At 48.0% G+C, this 24,030-nt stretch overlaps 1 protein-coding gene across 4 annotated transcripts in view; it reads left to right on the top strand.

The window, feature by feature from the left end:
* The first annotated feature begins 475 nt into the window (after positions 1-475).
* The window catches only part of CD82 (CD82 molecule), a 38,963-nt gene continuing 15,408 nt past the window's right edge, over positions 476-24,030 (top strand). The window contains exons 1-2 of one of the 4 annotated variants that reach the window (XM_059849283.1): positions 476-604; positions 19,944-20,025. In XM_059849283.1, the coding sequence (XP_059705266.1) occupies positions 19,963-20,025 (63 nt within the window). In that variant the 5' untranslated portion in view covers positions 476-604; positions 19,944-19,962. Of the gene's footprint in view, positions 605-11,756; positions 11,904-12,219; positions 12,376-19,943; positions 20,026-24,030 lie in introns of those variants that run through there. The other 3 variants (XM_059849285.1, XM_059849284.1, XM_059849282.1) reach the window with 3 other exon arrangements.

Here is a 24,030-nt window from a genome sequence, read left to right on the forward strand (position 1 = left end):
ACAGGATTCACTGGGGCAGCGAAATAGCCCACTAGAAAAATCTTTCGGTGGGTCATCACGCTTGCTTTCACTGTGCAGGGAGCCACAGCGTGCGACCAGACAAGCTGCGAGTGGCCTTAAAGAGGTTTAAGGGGTGTTTGTGTGTGCGCTTGTTGCACCTACTGGCGGGCCAGACAGGGCGCTCGCGGGAGGAGACGGGCTCACGGCAAGTGCAGCGAGCAGGGCAAAGGGCCCCAGCGCACTGCCGGGCCACCTGCCCGAGCGGAGCGGGCTGCTTTGGGCTCGGGTGGAGAGGAGGAGGCGGCGGCCGAGGCCGCACAGGTGGGCAGTGGAAAACTCGAGACTCGATGTGAAAAGCGAGCAGGACGGGCTCGGAGCGGGCAGTGCCGGGCGGTACGCGGAGCCCGGGCGGCGCAAGAGCCCACGGCCGCGGGCACGGCGGGCCCGGGCGAGGCGCCGGCTTGCGCAGCACCCGGCGGGGGCCGGGCAGAGTCCGCCCTGGGGCCGGCTCAGCGCAGCCGCCGGCTCCGCCCCGGGGGCCACATCGGCGGAGGGGGGAGCGCTCCGCCGAGCTCAGCCGTGCCCAGCCCGCCGAGCGGAGCAGGTAGGAGCGCTGCGGCCGCCCGCCCCAGAGGGGCCGGGGAGCGGCGCGGCACGGGCGGGGGAGGCGCGGGCCGGGACTCCCTCCACCGCGCCCGGGCACCCCGCTCCTCTCGACCCGGGGGTCTCGGCGTGGCGGGACAGGGGCCGTGCCCGGCGGGGACTTCCCGGGGGTTTTCTGCGGGGCTTTCTGGTGGCCGGGGCAGGAGCTCCCACTGCGGTTCGGCAGCCCCGGCGGGGGCCGGCAGCCTCGGGCAGCCCCCGCGCCCCTCCCGGCCGGGGTGCCTGCGGGGCCGAGGGAGCCGCTCGGGGCGCCAGTCCCCGCTGCTGGGCGCCCCCAGGCGCGTCCCTCCACACTCGAGTCGGGGGCTGAGCTGCGAACCCCTGGCGAAGGTGCTGTGCGACCTGAGACAGCGGCCAGCTCCAGCGGACGCGGTGCCCGCAGGAGCGGGTCCGGCTGGCCTCTGCTGTGCGGAGATATCGGCCGAGTGCCTCTGCTGCCTGCTGATGAGACGGGGCATACAGCTGGCTTCAGTCGGCTCTGTCTTGATTGATTTCCAAGATTTGGATTAGATGCTTCCGTAGCGATCTTACCCTATTCCGACTACAGAAATCTGGTGCTGGCCCAGCCTGCTGTGTCCCTTTTTCCTTCCTTCCTTTTTAAGATCCCTGTGAGCAGTTCAGAGTAGCGCTTGCAGTTCAACAGCTGGATCGATGTAAATGCGAATTGCATTTGCAATGTGACTGGTAACAAATCTGTTGATTAGGGGATAGCGGCTTGTTGCGCTCCAGGCATGCTGATTCTGCCCCAGAGCATTAAAGCTCTGCTGTGAATGCTTGCATGTAAAATGGGGTGTTTGGTACAAAAAAAATAAGAAACCAAGAACCCAAACCCAACCATCCTGGGATCTAAATATTGGATTCAGTAAACTGTAAAGCTAGGTAGGATAAAGTGTTCTTAAGTCTTGGACAAGCTCTGGCATATTGTATATGAGAGCTTGAAACTTACTAGCTGTGCAAGGGAGGGTAGTGTCCTATTGCAGTGCTCCCAGAGATAGTGTCTGGGGAGAAGGGCTGCTCTTGGAGGTGTTTGAGCTGCTGATGAGGGTAGAGGTTAACAGGGATGTAACACATCCCACCACTTGTGAGGCCTCTGGGTTGTTAGCTTCTGACAACACCCGTGTGCTTCTGTGCAAGTGAGGGTGAACAGCTGGAGAGTGCTGTCTTGAAATTGGCCATCACTGATACTTCCTCTCTATGGGTTCTCCATGGGTTTTTTTGTTGGTTTTTTTTTTTTTTTTAACTTTCTCAGACATCTTGGGCTTAAGAAAAATCCCCTTCAAGGCATGAGATGTGAGCCTGCTGCCGTGAAGCTTGCTCACTGCATGAGAACTGTCAAGCAGAAGCCTGCGGCTAGAATAATTTTGGTGGACCACAAGGTCAAAGTGTCAAAACACTGCTCTGAAAATCTAGATGGAGGTGTCTAGTGAGAGCAGTAGTCTCAGTAGTGTGCTGCCATATGCTGATGTCAAGCATATGACAAACTGTAAAAATGACAAATTATTCAGCTCTTACTAAATACTTTCATGAGCACTAAGAGGGAAGAAAGTGTTAATGAGGTAGAAGGGCACTGGGTGGTACAGTCAGTGACCTGTTCTGCAGTGTCACTGCAAGGGCATCGGAAGACCTGCCAGTGTTCCACAGCAGAACCTCTTGCAACAGTGAGGTGGTTTTTAACATTTACATTTGTTTTTGGTCCTTTGGTGGGAGCAGAACTCCTAGAGCTGCAGTTGTGCTTCTTAACAAAAAAAATAAAATCCTTGGATGTTTGCTCATGCTGGGCAGCCCACACAGGTGAGAGGATCCTTTGCCAACTGCTCTGCAAGCCTGTGTGTGGATTTGGAGTGGCTCAGAGGAGTGAGTAGCCTCTCCTCACTCCTAGCATTGTGTCATTTAGCACCCCTTTTAGAGAAGGATCTTGCTAGCAGAATATCTTTGCTTGGTGTAGCCTCTTTGGACCTAAACCCCTCTTTGGCTGCATTTCTCGATCCTTGTCAAGAGCTCTGGGGGCCACTGAGATGACATTTTCATCCCTGTGATGCAGGGCTGGGTGAAGCCTTGCAGTGTTTGTTCAGCTTCCTACCTGTGTGCGACAGAAATAGAGCAAGATGCAAGCTGAGTGCCTGGAGAGAGCCCTCCCTCCCTCTGGGCAATCTCTGTCCTGCTGCATGGAAGCTCCTCCCTTAAGAGGATTTAGTGGCTTTAATGATGTGGCTCATCTGGACTCTCTTCATTACTGTTATTGTCTCTATTTTGGTTCTCCGGTGACAGGCAGGTGTAGTGTGACGTACAACTGTGAGCTGCTGCAGGAAATGCTCTAAGGAGGCCTTCCCACAGCTCCATGAAGGTTTTCTTGTCCCTGCTACTCAAACCACTCTGCTTCAAGCTCTTTGAAGTACAAGGGGTGGTTTCACATGCAATTTCTCATCTGACTGTAACCAAGGGTAGATTTTACCACTCTTCTGGTCTCATAGCTGTGAGGCAGTAAGGGTCTATTCAGGACTGCAGGTGTATATCGAGTAGATGTTTAAATCAGAGGGATGCTGGTGGGAGTTCAGAGACCTCTGGTAACCACAGGCCCCAGGACGCATTTCAAGCTGTGGCTGTGGTTTTTGGTGCCTGCTGGCATTGCTGCAGCAGAAGGCACACAGCCCAGGCAAAAGGCATTGCCACACAGACCTTTGGGCCCTGATGGGATAGGGTCTGTTATGGGAATGCCAGGGGGATGCTGGGACTTGGATCATGCCCCGTGCTAGCTGAAGCTGTAATTGTTTCTTCGCTTTAATGGTGGCTGTGGCATGGCAGCCACCTTTTTCCTGGTCTGGTTTCTCTTGGCCGGTGAGTGGGAGGTGCTAGAAGGCGTGGGTTCTGTCCGGGCTGAGGCTCTGTTTGAGTAGCTTGGAAGGCTGAAGGAGGTAGCAGTTATTTCCAGTGGGCCTGTGTAACAAGGGGTGATTGGAGCCACAGCCTTCTTGCACTTACTCCTCTCTTTCCATTGTGGAAAAACTTGCGTGCACCAAAGCTAACTTATTCCTGCCAAGAATTATGGCAGTAATAATTCACCCTAGAGTGCCTTAACTTCACCTCTCTAAAATAGGATCATGACATCTGTATCCCCTTCTCCTCCTTCCCTGTCTTCATTTGTCTCTGCACATGGATCATGCCATCCAGAGTCCTGGAGTCCTTTTGTGTAGCAAAGGGGTGGCTGGGCCCTGTAGCCTACCCACCACCATGTGCTGGTCAGCTTTAATGGGCAAAGAAATAAACTGTGTCCTTGCACTAATGCAACTGTTGGAGGAATGTGGGATTGGAGCTTTCTACAGGCTACTGATTAATGACATACGTGTGAAGGGATGGCTGAGTGAGCCACCTTTCCTTTAGCAACTGTCTAATGAGATGCAATCATTACCTAACCACCTCTGTGTCTTCTTGGCTCTTCTGTATTCTTAGAGGGAATGAAATGGAGGAAAGGCTAAAAATTACAGGCTGTCTTGGCATGGTAAAAGGAATAATACAGGAGGCACAGTCAGCGCCAGCAGTTCCTTGACGGCTGGTTGGCTGTGGCACAGCCTGTTTGCTGAAAGCTCTCTGGGCTATCAGGGCCTGGAAACAGTGAAGCAGTTAATGGCTGACTTCAGTCTAGATGGGGTGATAAGTGAAGCAAAGGAACTGCGTAGTGGAGATTTCTTAAATCACTTCTTGTGTGCACTGTCAGATTCAGAGCTAGCTAATTTTCTGGAAGAAGGATGAGGCGTTACTGTGAGCAGCTCTGCGAAGGGACTGTCTGGCTGATCAGAGAAGAAAAAGGGAATAAAACAGTAGCCTGTGGGGATGAGAACAGGGATTGGAGACTGCCAGCTCTGAACCCAAGCATGTGTCTTTTTGAACACAGAGAAACTGGGTGGTTTGTGGCTCATCCAAAGTAAATATAGGGGAGAAAGGGAAGGAGGCTAAGCTGGGGACAGGCTTTGTCCTGTGGGAAGAGGTGTGTGCACAGGCTGTCTGGCTGACTGCTCTAGTTCTTTGTCTCCTTGGTGGGGCTTCAGAACTGGGACACCACCTACTGGGACACCACCATTAAGGAGCAAGTCAAACCAAAGTCCTGTGCATGTACTTAATATCTGAAAGTTGCTGGTGTGGTAAGTGCCCTGTCTTTAGAGAGCTCAGGAACTGAGAAGGACCAGAGGAAGAACCTTGCATAAAGCGAAGTACTGGTGGAATTTGTTCAGGATGCTACTGGGCTGCTTAATTTTGTTGCTTTGCAGCACAGCCTTGAGGCAGGTGCATCATGAAAGCGCTTTACCCTTTACCACAAAATTGTTACTGAGCTGTAAGCAGATTGCTGATCTCTTCCAGTATGATGATAATCCCATGGCCATGTGTACTGGAGAAATGCTGATCTGGGATGAACTGTATACATTAGGATATCCAGCAGCCTGAAGATTTGAAGTTGTATAATGGGGCGTTCCCTTTGTAGGCACAACAAAACTGCTTCATAGTCTCTCATAGGCAAGCAAAAGAACCGATGAGCTGTCAGAGCTGCAGCCATGCAACTTGCACTGAGGTGATCTTCCCACAGCTGGAGTTGGGAACTGCCCTTGGTCCCTCCTGTTCCACTGTCAAGGGGGTAGTTTGGGAAAGGAAAGGAATTACCTCAGAGGGGTTTGCACAGCAGGGACTGAACATGCTGTAAAGTAGCTATACCTGTTGGGAGTGAAGGAGGCTGTTTCCCAGAGTTGTTCTGGAAGAGGGGTTACAGTCACTGGATCTAAACACATTCTTCTCCTGCACCTTGCTTGCATCACTGTCTCTGTAATCCATGAGGTTTCTGTGCCCTTGCCAGGATGGGTTCAAGGGACCACACAGGAATGCGATGCCCTCAGCTCCTGCCTCTCCAGGAGAGGCTTCATGCAGCATCTTGTCTGTCTAGTTTTAAAAGTAAGCTGCTCCAGGATGCTGGTTTTGCCTGGGCTGGTGCACCAGACTGGCACAGGTTCGAGTGACCTGGTTCTGGGGTTTGTGCATTGGGTTGCTGTGAGGCCACGACTTGAGCTGTGTTGGTGCTGGGCTTCTGGTACAGCATGCAGGGCTGGTGTGGAAAGGGCATCTTTGGCACTTGACTAGGACTTCAAGGGCTGCTACTATCATCCCATAATATAAGAATATGCAAGTTCTGAATGCCCAGCATTCAAAGCTGGCATGTCTCCTGTGATAGATCGTTAGCAGTTTTGTTGGGAATCAATTGCAAAGTCTAAACTAAATAGATTATGTGTACTAACTTAGTCTAGTTAGACCTTTCCAGGAAGGTTTTTAGATCTTTTGTGGCATTTCAGTTTCTAAGTGTTCTAGTAATAGAGGAAAAAATATTTGTGTTGGGAATGTCTTATTCCCTTCCTATATGATTTTTTTCTGATTTCTTTTTGGTCATGCAAATGTCTTACTTAGCATTACTTGGAGTGTGTGTGGAAAGAAATTGAAAAGAAGCTGTGTATTCAGTGGTGGTAGTGTCAAGGGGTTTTTTGGACTTTAGTCCCCAGAGCTATGGCCGCTTTCAAAAGCAGCTATGCAGACTGCTCTCCTCCTTTCCTCTCTGCTTGTAATCAATTAATTTGTAGAGTATTCTTTGCATAAAAGGTGCTGTTCTGAGTGGTATGGTAACAGGACACTGTCTCTAGGGCTGCATTGGTTCTGGGCCTTCTTTCATGTGGTGCTGTGGCACAAAGTGTCCTCTTGCCTGCTGTGGAACTGGTCATGTGTCTGTCGTGGATTGAAGTTGCTAGTGATGAGTCAGTCTTGAGTGGCTTTGCTGGAATGTCCTCAACTTCCCAGCGTGCTTCCTCGGCCTTTTGGTCCCCTCACTCCCTTTATTGTGTCATGGAGCTAGGCGTCCTCTAAAACACAGAAGCAGAGCAGGACTCAGATTAAGGAGACAGACTGCTGACCTGCAGGTGAGCAAGACTGTTTGCCCTTGCTGCTGCCTTGTGTTTTGCACCGACCAAACAGATACAGGAGCTATTCTGCAGCATCTGTGCTGCATAATGGAAGAAACTGGGCCTTAAAAAGCAGGCAGGAGGTCTAATTATGCTCACCTCTGAGGTCTTTCAGGGGAGGGAGGACCAGATAAAACTCCAGTTGCCTAAATGTACTTTCCCAACGGTCTAAGAAGCTGCTGGACTCTTCTTTGCATTCAGGTCCCTTTCTGATGCCTGCTTGCAGCTATGCACATGGAATAGCTAAAGAGCACTCAGAGCTGTGCAGTGAATCTGCCTATTCCCAAAGGAAGCTCTTTTAATTAGAGAGGACTTCTGCTCAGCAGCTGCTATATGGAACAGTGCTGGACCACAGCTGTGGGGAGAAGCCCTGGTGAGCCGTGTGAAACAAGGTAAAGGCACAGCCCTTCCCTGGTTCTCAAGGGGTCTGCTGCACCCCTCTGAGGGGACTGCACAGGAGTGGGGGGGAGAGGCTCCAGGTACAAGAGGAGTTCCTGCAGGCTGATGGTGTGGGGGAATGGAGCCCTGTGTGATAGATAGCCTTGCTAGCGGGCCCCAGCCTCTCCCTCCAAGTGGGTCTTGCTGCAGGGGTGGCTGCTCTCGGTACGCACAGCTCAGCAGCTCCTTTGCTCCAGATCCTCCAGGGGTGAGAACCCCTTGTGCAAGTGCAGCTATGATTGGGGTGGTCCTGGCTGCTCCTGAGGGGTTGGTGATGCCCACAGCTGCTGGTGCTTCTCCTGCCTGATGTGAGAGGACCCGAAATGTCAGAGTTTCCTCTCGCCCTTTCACGCTAGGGGAGGTGTTCTGACTCAGGGCTTCCTGGAATGAAACTGAGGTGACAAAAAGGCAGTTGCCAAAACTTCTTGGGAATTTTTTAATGTCAAAAACTGCATCAAACTGGCTGCTGCCTTGGCAAAATAGACTATTTCAAGGAAGGGCTGTTTTGAGGAATGGCAAGCTGTTTTAATTCCCAAGTCCGAGACCTCAAAGGCTTCTTTGATTTGGTGCTGCAGTCCTGCTGGTGGCCTCAGAGCCTGGGTGTTTCTGCATTCATTACCAGTCCATCATGTTGCAGCTTTGAAGACTGTTGTGGCAGCGATTTAGACTTGATCCTGTAGTAAAACACTAGGTTCCTACTTTGTGTAGCTTCAGGCAGATAGGAAACCTCTTCCTATGCCAGCTGTCAGCCACTGGCAAGACCCACCGGTGTGTCTACAAGTAGGTGGCCATGCACCCGGTGCTGCCCCTTGGGAACCTAACAGTTGCTCCTTGTTTGCCCAGAAGAGAGAGAGCCTTTGCCACAGGGTGTTTGCTGTCAGGAAGAACAGCCTGTGCAGCCATGTGTGAGCTGAGGCAGGTCAGCAGCTGTGTGGGGCTGTCTGATGGTTATTCATAGGTTATTCTTGTGCCCAGGATCTCAGCCCTGGTGCCCTGTGATGGGTGGGAGGAGGAGCAGGCAATGGGGCTTTGCTGGGCTGGGTTTCAAGCTGCTGCACTAGCGAGGGGTGGATGTGAATGCTGGGGGCTGAGGGAGCCATGTGTAACTACCATAACCTGCCAGGTAGCATGCATGAGACCTCTTGCTGTAGTTCTAGGGGATTGCTGATTTGGCTTGATTAAAAATTGTGCACCCGGTGTGAAATAAAACCAAGTGGGTTGTGAGGGGAAAGACAGCAATGCGGTGGGACAGAGGCAAGCAAGAAAAAAATTGTGTCTGCAATCCTATTATGAAGTAGTCTTAGCCTCAATCATGATTTACTGATTGAAGATGGAACAGCCTGCATTTTTTTCTCCCTGAAAAGGGGGCATTTATGTTTGCACTGAGGCTCATTGGATTATTTGTAAATTAGTTATTCTGAGTTCTTTCTTATTTTAAAGTAAATACTTCTGAACTACTCTTTTCCATCTTATTCTTCTAGCATTCCTCCATCAAATAGTCTTCGGAAATATTTATGCTCTAAATATAGAAAAGGAGACCTTTTCAGGAAAGAAAAGGCCACCCAGCCTCTCCTGGTTCAGGTTCAGCTGAACCCGTTTTCCAGACCACTGTGCATAGGTCTGGAGACTCCAAGGAGGCCCCTCTTTTTCCCAAAACAGACCCAGCTTTTCAAAGTCTTGCTGTCTTTTTTAACTGCCAAATTCCTAGGGAACCTATCCCATATGTCTGTTCTTCTTGGCTTGAAACAGTTCTGTCCAGAACCTACACATGGATTGCTTAGAAGGATTGATTGATTATTTTCTTTTTTTGGGGTGGTGTTGGAGGAGTGATCTTAACTGCAGGTGGCAGGTCTGTCACTAACCAATGTTTTTGTCTTGCTCCAGTTATCTCTGCTGGGATTGCCTGCATAGTAATGTAACAATCATCAGGGCAGCAAAACCCCTCTGTGTATTGCAGCCTGCCTTGGAGTTCTGGACCGTCTTCATAGAAGGGCAACCAAAAGTTTTTGGGTATCTCTTCCAACTAGCTAAGGAGGACCTTTCTAGAGGACCCCTTTGCTTTCCAGCCTTGTCTTGCTGAGATTTCTTATTGTGGCATTTCACTTCCTAAAATGCTTAGACTGGGAACAAAGCAGCTTCACTGCAGCTTCTGTTACAGCTCATGCTGTGTTATTCTTGCTCCTCACAGCGTTGCTCTTTACTGCTGTACAATGTTGCTTTCTTTTCCATTTTCTGTCTCCTGTCAGAAGAACTTGGCATGAGGAGAGTGTTCTCTAAAGGTGAAAGGAAAAAGTGCTAGACAATGCTGCTGTACATCTGAGAGACTGTAAAGCAGCCCGTGTTAGGACTGACTGTTCCAGAGCAAGGTTTGAAATAACTTCTGTGTTGCATCCTCAGAGTGATAAGGGCAGCAAGGGGTTTGGCTATTGTGGCCAGGTACTGCCAGTTACAAATATGAAACTATTCATATTATTTACCGTGATGTTGGAGAGGGAAAATGTGGTTGAGGTGAATGTTTTTGAGTAGCAGGAAGTGACTCAAAATATCTGTGATTTAAAGTCCTGCACTTTAGGGCTTTTCTTGCCCTCCTGCCCTCTGTATGTCATCATTTTGGAAACAGGGGCTGCTTGAGACAGAATCTCTTCCTCAGGAGCTTTTTATAGTTCCAGCTTTCTCTTTTCATTCGTACCCTTTGGTAGTGTCAAGTGGCATCTGTGGTGTGAAACTCAGGATGTTGTGAAATGTTCATCCTCTGACTGTCTGACTGTCAGACTGTGTGACAATGCTCCCAGTGTCAGCAGGGCAGACCATGCTCCAGCAGGGCATAAGGTCTCCTGTGACCCTGGGATGGTCTGGTGGACGTACAGCTTCTTTTGGGGCAGTGGCTGGGTCTGGGAGTAACCTGGAGTGGCTGTGTCACTGCTGCCAGACACAGTGTGTGTGATTCTGTACCACTGAGTTTGGAGACCCCAGGCTCAGCTGGCCCTGCCTGCTTGTAGCAAATGGTTTGGCTGAGTTGCCTCTCCTGTCTGCCCTGGTATGCAAATCTGGGAGAGATCATGAGGTACTTTGGGTGAGAATCTAGCAGGAGTCCTGTACTTCTGATTCTTGTACTGTCAGCCTGCAGTGGGGGCCTTCAGATTGGAGTTCCATGGTGATGGTAGGGCAGACCTTGCTGAAAAGGGGTAATAGCTACAGCTGCTGGTCTGTGCTCTTCTGCTCTAGAATCCCAGGTATCAGTGCCAATGTACTAGCAGGGGCACAGGGGTGGTTAAGTAACTAAATTTAGCAAAATGTCTATTTGGCAAAACAAAAGTTTTCTGAAATTACAAATAGTAAAATGATTGTTTCCGATAGCAAGCCAAAAGATGTATCCCCTTGTGGCCTGAGGCACTTTCCTGTGCCAGTAGGACTTCTTTTCACTTTTCAGTCATGATGGGTTTGCAGTACTCGTCCAGCTCTACTTAATCTGTGGGCTAAAGGGTTAAAGCCACAGCTTCTTTAGATCAATGCCTTGCTGTCAGCAAAGAGTCTGATACAAAGCATGTGATATGATTAAAGTAGACTATTAGCCTGTCTCTTCTGTTGTTCAAGGAAGATTACTTAATTCTAAAGCTTCACAGTCATTTGGAATAACAAGCCCGAGGCCTCTTCTGTTTGCTTTCTGGTGGGTATTGGGTTTTTGGTTTGTTGTTGGTTTGTTTTTTTTCTTTCTGCCGCTTGAGAGCATGTGGATGTACTCTAGGGGGAGAGGTCTTGGGGAGAATCCTGGTGGCGGAGGACACTTCCATTCTCCTGTGGGCTGTCAGCAGCAAGGGACTTCATTGCTCTGGTGAGTCAGAACAGTTTGGCAGGGTGTCGGAGCTCCTCCAGAGTTTAATCTGAGAAGGACAAGGGAGTGCTCATTGCCCTATGCCCTTCTGAATAGGCAATCTCTAGTACTTTGACTTTAGGAAAGTGTCTGGCTTCAGCTATGAAATGAACTCCAGGAGAACCTGCAATTACTGGGAGTGGTGCTGGGTAAGCTCAGCTTCCTTCCTATGCTGGGTGTTGGTGCCCAGGCTCTGCTCAGCCCCATCCACCTGTCTGTGGAGGTGTGGGGTCTGAAGAATCAATAAGCAGAGGGCAGGTGCAGAGAGGAGTTGTTTGTTTGTGTTGTGTGAGTTGCTAAGCTGTGGAAAACTTCCTGCCCTTGAAGTAAAACTACTTTCTCTGCTAATTCCTGAAAAGAACCAAAGAGTAGGAAATCCTCCTTTCCCAGGCCAAGCGGATGCTGTAGCTTCTCAGAAACATGTTTGTCATGGGTGTGCTGTACTAACCACCCACTAGTTATTTGCCCTAGCATCTGAGAAAATGGAAGTAACTGAAAACCAGTTTGTTTGGAAAGGGAACTTTACTGTAAAAAGTCTTTGACCTTGACCTCTTGCATTTTATGGGGGGAGGAGGAGGCAGGAAAGATGAAAATCAGTTATACTACCTGGCTCCTACCTAAGTCTCACAGCCTCTGTTGCTGTTTCATAAAATAGAAAAAAAGGCTTTCTTCCTGCCTGGATTGTGGTAGCTTTTGGGCGCTCTGGCAGAGTCTGAGGAAGGTGTCTCCAAGCCAAGTGGCATTGGGAGGGATATTGTGCAACTCCTTAAAGGAAACTTGTTGACTTCCAAGGCATTGCTTGCATGAGAAGTGAGGTAGGGGAGCCTCTCCTGTGCATGTCCTTGCACCTGAGATTTCTAGGCTGATGACTAGCACAGGGAAGCACTTGGAAACATCCCCTGTGCTGCAGAACCATGCTGGGGAGAGGCTTATCAGGTAAGCAGGTAAGCACAAGCAGAATGGTCCTTGTTTGTGCTGGTCTCCCTGCTGCAGTTTGGAGTGCAGGGCCTGCTCATAGGTGTTGCTCCTCTGTGGGGAGGTGTGGGGCAGGCCAGAGCAGGGGGACTGCTTTTGACACACTGATGCCACTGACAGATGGCAGTGGGAGCTGGTGGGCACATCCATTTCAGAGGGTTTGCAGCTTGGCAGCTCCAAGTGCAGAAAACAAAGCTGAGCTGGTCTCGTTTTTGAAGCGATTAAAGAGCCAATGTAGTCAAGTGACAGAGTTGCCCAACCAGTTTTGTGAAAACTCTGCATTTTTACTGCATTGTGTGCTGGCTTTAGTCGGTGTAGAAACCTCTTTCTGGACCTGACCTGCAGAGCTTGTTGCACAACTAACATTTTAATGTGTGGTAATTAAAAAGAGAAAGTCCACTAAACTGTACTTTTGGCTATTTCTTCTGTCTGCTATTTTTGGTAAGTTGATTAATTTGTTCTGCCTTTTTTTTTTTTTTTTTTTTTTTTTGGAGGGGGAGAGGAGAATCAAATGACTTCTGGGACAGTTTGTCGGGTTTAGGATCAGTTTTTTCCTCCCATTTTTGGCAGAGTTCTATCTCTGGTCTTGATGTATGGAAAGTTTTGCTTAAATCAGAGAAATGCTGTCCTGCAAATACAGTCATGCTGTGCAAGCATGAGTGTGTAGGCTGAAAATAGCAAAGAACTTTCTCAGTTTGCCAGTTATAGGGACTGAAGCCCTTCTTAAATGTTGGCTTTCAAACTGAAGTGTGAAGGCCAGATGTTCTCGAAATGTGTTACACTGCTTGTAAACACAGAGATAAGAACAGGCGCTTCTAAAACCTCTGCAGCTCTGATACTGAACTGTGGGCTTGGTTTCTTTTTGACGATGTGATAGTGGTTTATAAATATCTGATCGCTTCCCGTCGAGCATCAGAAGTACATTTCTAAAATACGCATTTCCTTTTTACAAAATATGCAACATGTGCTTGCTGTGATTAAACATACTGAAAAATCTGTGCTATCGTAGGAAGTCCTACAGGTGCTTTCTAATCCAGGGTCTTGCTGGGGAATGCAGTTGCTAGTCAGATAATTCCACAACAGTGTATTAATTATAGAAGTCAGACAGAAAAGCTGCATGTCTTACCAGGTGCACCAGGAGCAAGTCTACCTTTGCAGTGTGAGCTGATAAGTTCCCTCAGAAACTATTCCTGAGAAATCTGTTCTTTGTAGTCATATTTCTGCAGTACTTTCTGCAGCTGTTGCTTGCTCTGGTCTGCTCCCTTTGCTACAGGAGTAGCAAATGCAGAGGGACTGCATGCACGTTTGAGTCCCTGTCCTGCAGGTGTCTTGCAGAGGCTGTTAGGGTCTCACTGTGCATGTCTGTGCTGGTAGTTCAAAGTTTGCAGGTAATTGAGTGTGATGTTGCAGTTTGCAGGCTGATGTGTCTGTGCTGGTCTCTGTGTGCTTAGCCCTCACACCGTCTCCTCTACCATTGCAGACAATTATTTCAGAAGAAACTCTGTAGTAGTAGATGGAAGAAGAGAGGGTCTGGTTTGTTCTGTTTTCAAAATTTGTAATATGCAGAAATATTTTTCTAGCTTGTACTGACGCATTCCTTCAAAAAGAAACTGTATCTGTATCACTGAGATACACACATTTAAATATAGATATAAAATATGTAATATATATACTTTAATTTTTAGGATCCAGCTTTTTCCTCCATCCTTCCATTATAACTTGTGAAGAGAGGCTATTTGGAAAATTTCCATGACAAACATAATCTTGTTTATGTTTTCAAGGTCATTACACAGCTGGTATTATCTCAGTGAAGCTTAAAGTAAAGTTCAGTGAATTCAGACTTGGGTCATTCATCAGCTCTGTGGTTATTTGCTTGCCAGAGACAAGATGTACCTCCCAGGTGTACTGAAAGTCCAAGGCTTTTGTATATTAAAGTCAACAAGATGAACTCCTTAGGATATGCTTTGTATGTTAATGGGGCTGTAACTTACAGTCCTTGCCCTGAGGGCAGTGATGTACCTGTTAACAGGAGACTTAGTAACTCTGTCATTGTTCATTAACTGGTACTGTTGTGTGAAGCTGTCCTGTCTTATTGGTCATGATCAGGAGACTTTCTGATGGCCAAATGTCTGTTCTGCGTGTGCATGGATAGAGAAGCAGCTGGGCTTTGGGGTGCCAGGGTTCAGAATCCTGCAAAGAATGACCTCCTCAGCCCCATGGCTTTGTGAGCTGCCCCTTCCCCAGTCTCTCCTGCATGGGGATGTCTGCTTTGGAGCTGGGAAGTGGCCATTTAGTGAGCAACTCAGTGTGCTGGCTTCTGTAGGTCTCTATCCAGCTTCATGTCGCTATGGAACACGAAAGAACCAGACGCACACCGCTGCTCCAAGGTGAAGAACAAAAAAGGGAAGTTTATTTCCTGACTCCAACATTTATAGTTTTCCAAAAGTGACAGTGGATTGGAGGGTGACAGTGCCACCTCTCCAATGCCACTGGGCAAACCAACAGTCTATCAAGTCTCTCCTCCTCCATAAAGGAATGCAAAATAATGTGTTATCTACAGACAGTGTGTGATAAAGTTCTCCACAAGAAGGTAAACATCAGAAGGCTTAGAAAATCCTAGAAAATCAGGGCGACACTGCATGTCTAGTCTGCTTCTGGATTGGGATAATACTGTAAAAACTGCACTGGCCTTCAAAATGGCCTCAGCCTCTTGCAAATTACTGTGCAGATAAACATCTTTATGGAACCAGCAGCATGCTGATCCCTTCCTGGGGACACCTGCTAGTTGCTTTGGGCAGAGGGAGCCAGTTGTGCAACCTGAGTACAGCAGTGGGAGTTCCATCTCCAGGATTTCCTGGTCAATCCATCTGCAAATAAATCCAGCTAACTTTGGCCAGTGTTGTGGTGTGAGAAAGAAAAGACAGGGATGTGAGACTGGATCAGGAGCAGCTTTAGGTATTTTAAGTGTCCGGCCTTATAATATCTTGAGGGAAATGACCTGTTGCAATGTGTAAGACTTAACCTTAGTGAGGAAGGTGGTGCTTGCTTGTTGTGTCAAGAAGAACCTGCAGTGCTTGAGATCAGCTTGAGGCTGCTTTGGAGGTTCCTTCGGTGCATCAACTGGACTTTCACCCAAAGATTCCCCCCCACTTCCATATTAGATGCAAGATGCAAAGGAGGATTAGGAGCCTTAGGGTATGTTGCAGAACCTTAGTTCATAGTGCTGGCAGCTGCATCTCTGCATCTGTCAAACTGCCAGTTTCTCCTTGAGCAGGCAGGAGGGATAGCAGATCTGAGCCATCGTGCCATTCGAGGTGTTTGTGGGGGCAGTGGAAATAGCAACTTGTCAAAGCCAGATCTGGTGCTGGTTTTACCTCATCCCAGCCTAGAAGTTGCTAGTAGCGCGTCCTGTAGGGTCTGCCTTTGTTTTATGTCCCCTTGTGTTAGAGCCTGAGGGGTGCTGGTGGGGAGCAACTGGTCAAAGTACACGAAACAACCTGCAGCATCTTTGTAACCAATGATTTCCTTAAGCTATAGGATGTGGAGAAGAGGGAACAGCACCCTCAGGCTATGTAGATACAGACAGTCAAATGTGAATTCTCTTTGCCTGAGCTGGAATATTGGGACTGACTGTCAGAGCTCGGTGCTCTTGGGAACATGTGTGCTGTCCTTAAGGGTTTGCATGATCTTTGCACTTTTTTGTAAATCTACTGAGACAGTGATTTCCGCAGCTGTTCTGCTCTGGTTTGTTTTGTGGTTCTTTTCTTTCATTGCCCTCATAAATGAGCCCCTTATTTGTGCTGTACAGTAACTTGGCAGCTGAGGTGTTTCAGCTGCCAGAGCTCATCAGGGACAAACCTGTGGAGTGAGCATGAGGGTGGCTGCAGAGGAGGGCTGAGCCCTTCCCAGCAGAGCTGCGTGGCCCAGGCATGTACAGAACTAGCTTGGGCCAAATATCATTAACTTCCCTGAGCAGCAAGCATGCAGTGCTTGCTGGGTGAGGCAGTACAGGATCTAATTGAATAGAACAGAATTGCAATTAAAAATTAACTTAGCCTCTCTGCCCCTTGACTGATGTGGTTATAATGTCTGCACATGAATTTTCCCCTTTCTGCCTCTGTGGCCAATGCAGGTCAGGAGGCAGAGGTATTCAGCTCTCTCCATCTGTCCTTCTCTGGGGTCACCTGTTACAGGAGGGGAACTGGGAATTTCACAGGCTCCTGTGACAAAAATAAGTTAATCTCTGAGCTGTGATGGGACTCCTCTGCAGCTGCTGACAAAGCAGGCCTCTGTGTGCATCTCCTCAGGCACACATGTCCTGGATTTTATGTTCCTGCTCCACATGCAGGTCGTGCTGTCATTGCGGTTGCTGGGAGAATGATGCGCTTAAGACCTAGAGGTCATGGAGGGGACAGGACGTCATCCCCTGATGCCAGTCTAGCCTGTGAAGACTTGTTCCATTCCTTCCCGGTAGGAAACTCCTGAGTTCTGGATCAATTGATGCCTTCCTGGAATTAGTTCTCCCTTCAAGTCCTGGGTCTGAATGTGGGCTAAGAAACACCCTGGGTCAACTTCACAGCAGCTGATCAGGCTGTGTTGGCAACCAAGTTTTTATGGCAGTAGTGCCTCAAAGCAGCGCACTGCATAAGTAATCCTGCATATCTTTACAAGATGGAGAGTGAGAGGTTGGAAGAAATGCATTCTGCAAGCTGATGGTGTCTTGTGAAATCCTCTACATAGCTGGCATCAATCTAGAGAATGACCGGGAAAATTTGGATGTGCATGGACAGGATTGTTGAAGAGAGTGGGTGTTGCTGCTTGGGGATGAAAATTCAAATGGTCAAAGCAGTAGGAGTGGAGAGGGAGAGGGGAAAACAAATAGTTGTGGACAATCAGGGGTACTTGAAAGCTGCAAACTTCATATGTTAACCTCTGCATGCATTGCTACAACTCATTAAGGCTCAAAACTTGACCAGCTTCAGAAGGCAAACTTCAGCTTTTACTGCAGCACTAGCTATGGTACTTAAGTTGGCTTTTTGGTACCGAGTGGCATTTGGATAAGCCTGGTTGTGCTAACTGCAGCACTAGCTATGCTGGTGCTTAAGTTGGCTTTTTGGTACCGAGTGGCATTTGGATAAGCCTGGTTGTGCTAACTCCAAGCTCATCTGCTTCCAAACCTGCCCTATATCAAATTTTGTTGAGCTTCTGCTTCTACTGTATGACAGTGTTTCTGGTCTCATGACTGTGCAATTTCAGAAGATGAAGTTTTGAGGAGTTTTGTTGGTGTAGTGGACAAAAGTAAGTTAATTTGCAAGAATGGAAAACTGGAAAATCTGTAATATTTCAGTGAAGCTCTAAAGTATCTTGAAAGCTCAAAGCAAAACCTTAAGACCCTTTTTCTCTTCTGACATGAAGACTGTACTTTGAATTACTTCGTGGCTAGGAGCTAAGAAAGAGATACATTGCCCTGTGGCGAGAAGAGAATGGTGCATAATGCTGTAATGCACAGTTGGGGTTTGATGTTTGTTTTGGGGTTGTATTTGTAATGCACATTGAAGATGGTATGCCTTTAACAAATAGCTGCAGAGCCCTGAAAGCAGTATTTTACTCGTGTTACCTCAGGCATATCTGCTTCCCCAGTAAACTTGCTTTGCTGCTTAATTAGCTGAAATAACTTTTGTAAAGATCTTAACAGCTTTGCAGATCTGTTTTCCTGACAAATCAAAACAGTGTGGACAGAGTTTAAATAGGCAGCATAGGGTTTTTAGTGCTAGGAAGTAAGTCAGAGGGTACTGAGATTTGCCCCTCCAGTTTGAAAATTAGGAGGATTGCACCTGGGATCAGAAGTCTTAAGGTAAGAAGTCCTGTGCATTGCTCAGGAAGTTGTTACCTAGCTTAGTTCTTGGCTAGGTTAAAGAAGAGAAAAACATTTGTAACTCCCACAAGAGAAATTCATCATCACCTAGGGATCTGGCTGCCTTTGCATTCTGGTTAGACTGCCAGGCTCTGGTTTATGATCCTATTAAGAGGAGATGTGTTCATGGTGAAGCCAGGAAACAAGCCAGCTAGATGGGAGAATTCACATTTTAGTTATCCTCTCCAAGTGCAGCCTTAGATGTTGGTACCTTCCAGGACTAGTTCCCTGAGAGAACATTTCTCCTGCAGAGGAAAGGAGGAATTGTGCTAACAGAGAGCCTTCACTCACTTTTCCTCTCCAAGTGCAGCCTTAGATGTTGGTACCTTCCAGGACTAGTTCCCTGAGAGAACGTTTCTCCTGCAGAGGAAAGGAGGAATTGTGCTAACAGAGAGCCTTCACTCGCTTTTCCTCGGTTAGTAGTGGTGCATGCTGATGGCTGCACCCGGGGGCACTGAAAATGGCAGTGCAGTGTGTTTGATATTTGGTGTACATATGGACCAGAAACTATTACAGGGCTTTTCCATGGCTCATTTGAAGGACTTACTTTTGGGTGCCACTGGCTTTATGGCCTCTGACCTGAGGAGTTACTGAAGAAAAACTGACTGAGATGTTGCTAACTTGGCTGTGCAGTAAGAGCTCCTTAGGTGCAGCGACTGCTATACAGACGAGATTTCAGACCAGCCTGCAGCACAGCTCGCTGACATTTTATATCTCTTCTGCTTCTCATCTCAATAACATCACTGCTGTGCAGTGATGAGCTTAGCACAGTCTCTAGCCATGGCATTCCTTGAAGTTAGAGCAGCAGCTTGAGCCACAGAGTTCAGACTTGTGGTCTCTCCTGGTAGTTTGAGGGTGACCATTGCTTGTTGGGAAGGCTAGCCAGTTATAACAAGGCCCACATACCAGTTTAGCTCCAGGGTTAACCTAAATATTTAATAGGATTAAGCGAAAGCCTTTGATTGGAACAAAAGAACGAACTGGGCTCTGGTGATCCTTGGTACACTGAGGCTGACAGCAGAGAACTTGCTGACCTTGTTCTCTCTTAGGGCTGTTTCTTCCCAGGCCAGGCTGGTGACCCCAGCCTGTTATTGCTCTTCCTCTGAGTTGGTGATTCATAAAGTGGCATGGTGTGTTTGGAGCAAGGAGCTTGGTAGAGCAAATTTTAAGGAACTTAAAAGTTCTCTGTTGCTTATTAGGAAACAACTGATTCTGGGCCAGGAAGGAGAAGCAGGAAAGCTGACAGAACCACAGAATGGTTGGAAGGGACCACTGTGGTCATCTGGTCCAACCTCCCTGTTCAAGCAGGGTCGTCCAAGAGCATATGACACAGGATTGCATCCAGATGGTTCTTGAATATCTCCAGTGAGGGAGACTCCACACCCTCTCTAGGCAATCTGTTCTGGTGTGTGGTCACATGCACAGCAAAGTTGCTCTTCCACATGATAAGGTGGAACTTCCTGTGCATCAGTTTCTGCCTGTTGCCCCTTGTCCTGTTGCTTGGCACCATGGAGCAGAGCCTGGTTCATGCTCTAGCACCCTCTCTTCGGATACTGACAGACATTGATGAGGTCCCCTCTGTCATCTCTCCTCTAGGCTGAACAGGTTTTACTCTCACAGCCTATCCTTACAAGAGAGGTGCTCCATCCCCTTAATAATCTCTGTTGCCTTTAATAATCTATGTTATTCCAGAAGCTCCATGCATCTCTTTTACTGCTGTCAGGGAATTGAAGTAGCTTCCATCACTTTTCACCACCAGAAGTAGTAGCTAGGGTTGGTGTTTTGATTGATTGTACTATTGCAAAGTCCATATAAATAGCAATGGAATTAGCAGTGTATTTGTGATTAAATCTCTTCTGTAACTGCTGGTAGCTCTGTGTCACTCTCCAGGAGATCTTGGCAGCAGTGACTGTAGTGTGGTGCTGGCGTCCTGTTTTACTGTCCTGAAGAGGCAGCTCTGGTATTCTGTGCTGTCTGTGCATGTGCTCTGAGGCCCACCAGAGGACCCAGAGCTCTGCACAGGGGTAAGGGTGTTGATCTGAAGGTGCCCAGAGGACCTGTGTGTAACATAACTCCTTGTCTGCTTTCCCCTTAGGTCCCGTAAGTGAAAGAAGATGGGGTCTGGCTGCCTAAAAGTCACCAAGTACTTCCTCTTCCTTTTCAATCTCCTGTTCCTTGTAAGTATTTTGAGCATCTCTGGAGTAAGAAGGAAGGCCTGGACCAAAGTTAGCTAGAAGACGTGTTTTTTTCTGGATGTTGGCCTAGTGTGTTCATTAAATAATATGGCCACAGTTCTGGAAGGAGGGAGGGGAATCCCCTGAATTTGGGGGATGTCAGAGCTGCTGTGTTTGTCTCAGGTATGCCAAGCAGCTCCACTCCCAGTAGCCATCTGCTGCCTCCAGTGCACACAGCTCCATTCCTGCACTGGGAAGGGAAAGAAGAAGTTATGGGTTCTTTCTGGAAGGAGAGTAGTTGTAACTACTTTCTCTGACACATCTGGAGCAGCAGCTGAACTGTCCCTGAGCAGCAAAGCTGCAAAACCTGCCAGGTAATGGCAGTGCCCTCCTAAATAGGCCAGGCTTCAAAGAGCAACTCTAATTTTGTTTGAGTCCCAACGGCTGGTTTTGATTTGTGACAAGATGAATTAGTCCAAGTCTCCTGTTTGAAATGGAGTTGGGGAGGGGGGGGAGGCTGGGACAGGCTTGTCTGGGGAAATAAAACAGCCCACTGGGTGCAGTTATTTTCAAGTGTGCAAAAGACTAACTCCTTTTGGAACAGATTGGGTCTGGGAGGGCCACACACATTCTTGCAGGCATCTTTCGGATACCTAGATGTTGTGTGTCCTGTGGGCAGTGATGGTACTGTTGGTGATGCCTTCTTGCAGTGGAATGGTGTGGTGGGGAAGTTTCAGCTTTCCACATGTCAGCAGGAAAATAGCCTGTCTCATATCAGTATCCTGTGTGCAATGTGTAAGGAAAAGGAGGGGTCAGGCTGGGAGAGAAGGGACGGAAGTGAATCATGATAAGGTGAGCACTGCTTTCTGGTCTCTGTCCCTGCACACAGCTTCACTCCTGCTTCCTACATAGCTGCACTGTGCTGGGAGCACACAGGGTGAACTTGAGGCACATCTGGATCTGGTTTCCCTTGGCTTACTGTGCTCACCTTTTGCTCTCTGTGTTTCCTTCCATCCCAAGAGTAGGTAACTACAGTCTAATGGTCCCAAGTCAGGGGTGCTCAGAGCATCCATGGGGAAGGTTGTTGGGAGGGAGGGGAGAGGTATTTCAAGTGCCACTAGGTCTTTCTGAGTATGATTTAGTCTACTTTAAAGATAGGAAAAATCATCTGAGTCCAGGCCTGTCCTCCTACTAGTGCAGGACTCTGCAGATAGCAGCATCCAGTCTCTCGCCTCTCTTGAAGAAGTGATAAAATTTAAGTGGCATATAACAACCAGTCTACCCTGGGAAGCAGAACTGTATTTGTTAAGACAGTGTTTAAGTCTTGCTGAAGCCCAGTATCTGGCCACTGTCTAATTTTCCTTAATGCCCAAACCTCACTCTGAGTTCATTAGCTAATCTCTGTGTAGAGAAAGTTCTCTTCAAGAAAGCCAGCCTAGCATATAGGAAAGGAGGAAGATGACAGCCTGAGATACTGCTGTACCTTAAAGCACTGTCACTGTTTTTGCTGTATGCTGTCTAGGGTCATTGTGGCATCTATATTCCATGTTGGCTCTTTCTGCTCTTCTGAGCCGGGCATGGTTGCAGGCAGCCTGTGGGGAGAGATGTGCTCTCAGGAGACAGAGTTAAACTGCTTTGTTGGACTGCACTTTCCTATATTTTGCAAGACTGTGAGGATGGCAGGTGCTGAATCCCTCTCTGGCTCCTGGAGAACTCCAGTTTGAGTACTCCTGTCTTGGGTGGCAAGTGATTGGAAGTAGCTGTTCTTTGTCTTGTGCATGCCCTGCTCTGAGCCAATCCTCTGGTGTAGCACCCAGCCCCCTCCCTCTTGTGGAAAGCTGGTCTGATTCACTGAGCTGGACCTGGAGTGTAAGAACTTTAGGGTAGGATGTGTTGTGAGAAGGTCTGTGCTGACTAAAGGGAGAAGCTGCTTTAAATGAGCTCTTTAACCCTGCTGTGCAGCACAAGCATTGTCTTCCCCTCAGACTGCTCTGTCAAAGTGAGGTCTCCAAAGCCACTGCATTCTGGCTGAGCTTGATACTTGTCTGGAGTGAAGATTTTGAGTGTGCTTCTGTCTTGACTGAGGGCAGGCTTTTTGCACGTGCCAGATGTTGAGGAAGGTGGCATACATTACTCCCTCCATCTCATAGGAAGTAGGTGACTTGAGACATTTTTCCAGTATTCTTGTTCAAGGTCTGAACTGGGGGGGAGGTAGTTGGTGATTTTTGAACTTCTACAGTGTGGTAGAGCTATATTAATTAGCAGAGAAACTGCTTGTGTTGAGTTTCTGTGAGCTGTCAGCACAGACATGTTTTGAATGCCTTGTGCTGCTTTCCTGAAGCTGCTGAGTTTTGTGAGGAGGGTGCTTGAGCAAAGGTGAGCACCAGTGCTGCTGACAGAGCCCTATGGCTGCTCTGGACCTTGAGCTGAGCCTATGTGATTGCACCCCGTGCAGGCCAGCCCTGGCTGGCTAAAGTGTGCTCTTCAGCCTTGCTGATGGTTGTAGAGAGATGCTGGTGACTCTTTTTGAAGTTAGTCATTGAAATAGCACATCTCTACAGCTCGAGGTCTGTGAGAAGGTCGCTTGCTATAGCTGAAGTAGTTCAGGGACTTAGTGGTATTTTGCAGTCTTGGAGATTTACTTCAGGGAGGGGTTTGACCTGCTTTGGTTGAAGGGAAGAAGGTTACTTGGACTGCCTGCCTGCTTGCTAGAAAAGATACCAGATAAGCTTGGAGTATAATCTTAGTTTCCTAATCAGAATTTAACACGTCTGCCTTCTTGGCTAGCAGACACGTGCTGCAGCACATGCTTCTCCTTAAAGGGAAGACAGCTCTGCAAGACAAGTTTACCAGTCTCTGGAAACTATTTGTTTGGAATATATAACTGTCTGTCCTGCTTCTAATCCTTCAGTAAATGCAGCAGAAGGCAGCTACCTAAGCAAAGCCTGGAGTTCTGGAGCCTTTCTGTTGACCCCTGTGCCAGGTTCAGTGTTACATCATACAGTCTGAGCATGAAGGAAAGCAGTGCTGGGGAAGGAAAGTTGGGAACCCCCAGCTGCTCTTTCCAGCAAGATGAGTCAGCTTCATCACTGCTTAGTTTATCCAAACCCCTCTTGAATACCTCTCTGTGGGAAACTGCTGACCCTGCAATGAGGGATCTGCATCCTTCTGGCTTGGGTGTAGAAGGAGATTTTGCTGAAAATGGGGGTGAAACCTCCACCGCCCAGGGAGGAGGGGAGATATCTCTTCCCCACTTCAGGAGTTTACAGCAGTAGAACAGAGGAATTAAACTCCATGAAAAGCAGATGTGATTTCCTCAATGGAGGGTCTGAATCCAAGCCAGTGGCAGAAGCAGCCTTGCTATGCAATGCAAACTCCTGAAGATGCTGAGCAGAGATATTATCCTGCTAGGAAGTAAATACACTCTTGTTAATGGGACAGTGTTTTCTCCCTGCCTGTAGTTGTTGTCTCCCTGCCTTCCCCTTGTAGTGCTTTCCATAGCAGCTCCTGGCAAATGCACAAGTTGAGGACTGGAGCAAAGATCAGAGTGAAAACAGGCCCTGGATAGTCTGAGCACCTCATAACAAATAACTTCACAGGAACTCTGCTCAGCAGCCCTTCTGTGTTGTGTCAGCAACAGCAAAACTTAGGTGACATATCAGGGTCAGTGAACCAAAAGGGATGTCACATACAGCCCAGTTTGCATCGTTGTTAAAACAACTGTTTATTAAAACTATAGTTGAAATGTGAGACTGCCTTAAACTGTCAATTCAACAGTTCTTGATACTTCCAAGTTTGAGAGGACTTTTTTTAGGTGTCCCAGCTGCTGCACGTTCAAGGGGCCTTTCTAGCTTTATCAGCAGACTGAGCATTGTGGGCAGCATGTTGGGACATAAGGCAAAGGGGAATTCTTTTTTTTTCTGGGATACAACAGCTACATGCTTTCTGAAACTGAGTCAGTATGCTTTGGAGGTGGGAACTTGCTTGATGACTTTCTAATGCTGTTCC

The sequence above is a fragment of the Haemorhous mexicanus genome, chromosome 6 (assembly GCF_027477595.1).
Source record: "Haemorhous mexicanus isolate bHaeMex1 chromosome 6, bHaeMex1.pri, whole genome shotgun sequence".
NCBI lineage: Eukaryota > Metazoa > Chordata > Aves > Passeriformes > Fringillidae > Haemorhous > Haemorhous mexicanus.